Raw genomic sequence first — 5580 nt, forward strand, 5'->3', positions numbered from 1 at the left:
CACAGCTCACCAATCAACTTGCACCACACCGAAACTCCCTTTAGTTCTGTATTATGCATCGAAAAAGCACTCACCTGATTACAGCCTCAAATATAATACTGTGTGCCTCTTTTGTTAAAACCCAAGTTTCCTTGGGTATGATGTTACAAAATGTAACTAGTTTCTTTTTTCTTCACATTTAAAGTATGCAGTATCAGTCATTAGAGCTTCCTCATAGCCATTATTGGACTTTTTGATACTGAAGAAACTTGAATACTGATTAAGCTCTGGAATTGTAAGGTTTTAGAATAAGACTGATTTTATTTTTTTTTTAACTCACATTCCTGGGAAGCCCTCTAGAGTTTGAATGGGTACCCAAAACTGAGCATAAAACGTGCCCCATATTTGCTCAATTTCCCAGAACTTTTTACACACCACTCATCACAAAGTTGAACTTTTCAAAAAAATACAGGTTTATTGACTTAACTGCAATCAATACTTACAAAAAGAGAGAGAGAGAGAGAGAGAGCGAGAGAGAGAGAGAAAGAGAGAGAGAACAGGTTTTCATATAAACTCACAGAAATTACTGTAGTGAAAAAACATGGCTGGGGAAAAAAAAAATAAAATACATTCAACAGTTTTACTTTCTTTGTGTCAGAATTTGTTCACCTCTTCCGAACACACAAAGGCAACACAGAACAAGTGACTTAAGGAGAGAGAAGAGAAAAAAAAAAAATTGTCCTCCATTATCAAATATAAAAAGGCGGAGAGCCCTTAGCTACCTGGAATGTATTAAACGAGGCACTTCCACTGATCAAGCATCCAATTGAATTAAAAGAAGATATACTTTCAACTCATTTGGTCACAACTATTGCTTGTAATAACAGACTGGGTGACAGAACACATTTCAACACAGCCAGCCTCTGAACTGCTAGACTCTGCTAAACGAGTCATGTTACTAATTTTCTTTTTAGCACCCCTTTAAGTCTACCATCAACCCGAGTAGGAATAATCCTCTTCAAAGTGGGGACAAGAGATCAGGGAGAGAAAAAAAATAAAAATAAAAAATCGAATTAATGTCATAACAGTTAGCTACTGTTACTGTCAGATTACTGTAACATGTGCAAGGGGAGGAATGGATACAAGCAAATCTAGTTTAGATGGAAATGCAGTCCAATAAGAGGGAGTAAGAAAAACAAAGTACAATAAATAATCAAAACGCAAAACAGCTTTTTTTGCATTTTTTTTTTCTTGCTTTAAATTAAGTTTCATTTTGACAAAGTGTAGTTGCAGAACAAAAGTCATTGAAGTACAATATATTAAACTGTGAAAAAAAGGAAAACTGACAAAAACGTCTTCACAATCTTTAGATTAATATGGAAGATCATAATTTAACATAAAAGAAAATATATTCTATTGTTCATTATCCAGATAAATACAAAAAACAAAATTAACAAAAAATGCATATGATCACCAATAAATATGTTCTGATAAGTTAAATAAGCAGTGACACGCAAACCTTCTGTCTGGAAAGTTTCTCAAATAATAATAACCGTAATAATAACATTAATAAAAAATAATTATCAAATAAAGAAAGCAAAAAGGGATGTAATGAGAGTAGAGAGCTCCATGGAGCAGGTTCTAAAGTGAAGGAGATGGGAGGGGGACAAGTAAAGTAAAATAGCTTGGAGATCCGATCTTGTCAAGTCATGCGACGTATAACTATATTATGGGAATGCTGGAATTCCCCGGATCGGTGAAGATGAAGGTGTAGGTGCAGGACAAAGTCTTGCAGGTTTAATGATCAGTTTGATATCAACTTCCTTCCCAAAGGAAAAAAAAAAAAAAAAAAAAAAAAAAAAAAAAAAGGGAAACAGCCAGTGACCAGCAACAGGAGGAGAGGGGGGGCCATAACCAACTTCCAGTTCAAAGTCCTTCCTGCAGACTCACCCGGTTCAAAATTACATAAGACGGGGCTTGACTGAGGGGTAGAAGGAGGTGGGTGGGGGCAAATGAGAAAGAACCAAAACAAACAGTAGTCCATTCACCCTAAACACATGCAGAAACTGCCCAGGCACTTTTTTTCTCCATTTCTTTTAAAACAAACAAACAAAAAAAAAACAAAAACTATTCATATATTTTCAGGGTCTGTCATTTCTCTCCGTTTGTCTTAACTCAGTCTGTAAAAACGTCTGCGGTGTAGAGCTACAGTTACATTACTGAGCACCCTCTAGCAAGCTCAGGGGAAGTGGTATCATCAGGGAGGATGGCAGGGGAGAGAGGGGAGGGGGATGAGGGCTAGTGCAAAGCACACCCCTTTCCAAGGCCACTTGTGCTGCAACACATTCAATAATACATGAAGAAGAAGAAAAACAAAAAGAAAAACAAGTGGCACCTGGCATAAACAGTCAATTGTTGTTCTCATCATTTCATTGTTCAGTTTCCTCTCCTTTTTTGGCACTATGACACATGGCGGGGTACTTTCTTTTAAAACTTGCTGTGCAGATTAAGTGGGAAGAAATGATAGATTTAGCTGAGGGTTCCCTTAGTTGATTATATCCTCATAATGCTAACAAGGAACTAACGTGATGTGTAAGGGAGCTTTGAGGGCAGAGGGGAGTCTGAAGGGCAGAGGTAGAGGGGAGTGCCATGTTCTTTGTGTCGTCAAATTTAAAAGTCACTAGTGGATGCGTGCAGTCTAGTCATCAGTGATGGAGAGGCGGCTGAAGATGGGAAGGCGGCGGGTGTTATCCAGCGTGGGGGACTCTGAGCCACACAGGCTGCCACCAGAGCTGCTCTGGTAGCCCTCTTGATCCGACATAGAGTCTGGGGGGCTGGATGAAGACTCCAACATCTGAGGGGACTCCAACATGGGTCTGAAATAGTAAGATGTGCTTGTTGGAGAGGGAGGTGCAGGGGTGTTGGGCTCTGTGCCTACAGGACCGGCATTGAGACTGGGCCCGAACAGGCTGGCCAGCTCCTGGCTGGAGTAGGTGAAGGGATTTCTGCTGGGCCAGTCTGGGATCTCATCAGGGAAGAACATGGGTGGAGGGGTGACTGAGGTGGGGCTGTCTCTCAGCCCAACTGAGTTGGAGAAACCAGCAAAGCTGTAGCTGTGCTGCAGCCGAGGTCGCTCCATCTTGTTCATAGAGTTAAGAGGAGAGGACTGCTGGGGAGGTCCACGACGCTCCTCTGCATTGTGGATGAAATGGCAGCGAGGCCCGTATGGGCAGAAACCGATGGTGTGGAAGGTGCGGCACAGCTCAGTTTTGTACTTAGGATGGCGGCTCAGGCTGCGCAGTTCATGGATTCCGTGAGCAAACTGGCATTTGTCGCCATATTTGCAGGAACCGTTCTCCTCAAAGGGCCTGCAGAGCTCTGTCTTGTAACGGCTGGAGTTCACTTGGCTGCTGCTGCCAGTGGGACTGGCAGGGCCTAGGCACTTGTTGATGAGCCTCTCGCCCGTCTCGGAGTAGGAGCGGTCTCGCAGGCGGTTCTCCTTGTTGTTGCTGGCATTGCCAACCCCTGAGATGAGTGAGGAGGACTGGTCCGCTGCCTTCAGGCTATTCAGAAATTGGTTCTGGTTGAACTTTGTGCTGCTGACAGAGTGCCGCCGCTGGTACACGCCTCCCACTGAGGGAGATCCCACCGCCTTCCTGTCCAGCAGGGGTCCGGCGGAGCTGGAGATGGGCACGTTGGTGCTAGTGCAAGGAACAGACATTGGATGGGAGACACCCAGGTTGTTGTTGTAGCTGAGAAGTTTGTTCTGCAAGAAAAATAAAGGACAGAAAATGCAAGCATTAGAAAAAGTAGAGCACAAATAAAAAGCTACTTTCAGCAGCTCCCTGATTTTTAAGTCAGATTGCCATCCTGATGCAACTCCTGAAAGTGACTGAACACTTGTTAGGCGAGCCTATAAACCATTTGTACAGATACTCTCCCTGAATAAATAAATAAAAATGACGGGCACTGTGGGACTGGTGGGGCTACACCTCCGCCTGCATGACTGTTGTTTTTTGGCTCAGACCACATTAGCGGATACAGGCCTATAGAACAGCAGCTGGTTTGGCAAGTTGCCCAGGTTAGGAATGTGTGCGCCTGTGTAGTCAATAGGACAGCAGCACATGAGAGGCCTGTGGACGACCAGTGTGGGCTACAAAGAGCCTGCATCATTTGAAAGAGAAAGAAAGTGGCCAAACATTCTGTGGATTACAAGGGAAACCTGATCTGCTTTCACACATTTCCATACTAGTGGAAATGAACAGTTAGTCATGATTTACATAAACATGACAGTGTAAATAAAATCCAACAAACTCCAGAGGGAGGCTAAAAGAAAAACAAAAACGCTTTGAGAGGCAATCTGACACTCAAAACGGGGTATGAAAACGAATTACGCATCAAGTGTTAAGGTGAGACGATGCCGGTAGTTTAAGTAGTTTTATAGGGGCAGAAAGTGGGCTAAAGCCAGCCAAATCTGGTCAATGATTAGCGAGCATGTGGCTGCTCTGAAAGCGGCATTAAAAGTGGCGCAAAAGTGATCTCATTAAAATAAAGAGGACATAAAGCTTTCACTTTAACAGCCGCTGGCTGCCTAAACTGCACACCGACCTCAAAGCATAAACCATAGATAACATTAAAGTTAGCGGATGTGGCTTATGTTGAACATTAAATAAATACACAAGTAAATAAAAACACCATGTTTTTAAACAATTTTTAAATTAACGCTCCCGCAGCGCTTCGGTCCACTTTGAAGGCGCTTATAGCGTAAACCCTCAAGAGACAAGGCCGAAGAGAGGAAATAACAGACGAAGCAAACAAATAAACACGCAGCTGACTCAAAGCGGAATACAAAGCAATAAACAGCAAAACAAAAACAGCCTCCGCGCAGAGGGCCGCGGGCACGGAGCTCGTCATTCCTCCACAGCGGCTAACTCCCCGCTGCTAACAGGCTAACGTCAGCCCACAAGACACACACAGAGAGAAGGGGGTGGAAAAGTTAGGAAGCTACCTTGTTCATTACTTCGAAGTCGAAGAAAGGCGATACCACGGCTGTGGTCATCTTTGCAGCGACCGGAATCAAATCACAAAAGTAGTTTAAAAAAAAAAAAGAAAGCCAGTCTACTTGTTAGAAAGTTGCTCAGAGCTACTGAACTCTCCCCCTCTGCCCTGCACCAACCCCGACATTTGCTTTTTAATCAATCGACTGCAGGGAGGAGCTTAAAAAAACGGGCGTGAACTTTCAGTAACTTTAGTAACTGTAGAGAAAAAAACTTGCATTGGTTTGTCAGTTTATGTGAGATTACTCCAGTGCTGGGTGAGCTTTGAATGCCAAACCGTCTTAGGCTACCAGTTAGGAGGGATAAAGCACTAAAAACAAGTTTCTTTTTCTCTTGATCGGAGAATCTGAACTTTGGGTTAGATTTGTTAAAAGTTAATTTTGTTGGAGGGAAAAGTGTCTTCAGTTCATAATTAAGCAGCTTAAATATATTTATATAAAACTAAAGTCCGATCAGAAGCCTTCAAAGGCAAGTGAAGAGGAGTAGGGCAATGGAAATCTTGTACTTCTGGAGTTGTTTACTGTATTATCCTCGGGGTTTCAGC

General features: G+C 42.8%; 1 protein-coding gene across 1 annotated transcript; it reads right to left on the reverse strand.

Moving 5' to 3' along the window:
- Positions 1 to 428: 428 nt before the first annotated feature.
- On the reverse strand, positions 429 to 5156 carry zfp36l1a (zinc finger protein 36, C3H type-like 1a). The gene is made up of 2 exons (XM_080871578.1): positions 4988 to 5156; positions 429 to 3745 (listed from the first exon to the last, which is right to left on the reverse strand). The coding sequence occupies exons 1-2, from the start codon at positions 5036 to 5038 to the stop codon at positions 2678 to 2680; spliced, it is 1119 nt and encodes a 372-aa protein (XP_080727704.1). The 5' UTR covers positions 5039 to 5156; the 3' UTR covers positions 429 to 2677.
- Between the last annotated feature and the right edge of the window lie 424 nt (positions 5157 to 5580).

Source organism: Rhamphochromis sp. 'chilingali' (assembly GCF_963969265.1).
Source record: "Rhamphochromis sp. 'chilingali' genome assembly, chromosome: 21".
Classification (NCBI taxonomy): domain Eukaryota; kingdom Metazoa; phylum Chordata; class Actinopteri; order Cichliformes; family Cichlidae; genus Rhamphochromis; species Rhamphochromis sp. 'chilingali'.

What these genes read in the sequence shown, in the direction of transcription:
- zfp36l1a (XM_080871578.1), bottom strand. Translation starts at nt 5,038, where the DNA reads ATGACCACAGCCGTGGTATCGCCTTTCTTCGACTTCGAAGTAATGAAC. An exon ending in ACTTCGAAGTAATGAACAAG is followed by an intron (nt 3,746 to 4,987) that starts GTAGCTTCCTAA and finishes TTTTTCTTGCAG; the next exon opens with AACAAACTTCTCAGCTACAA.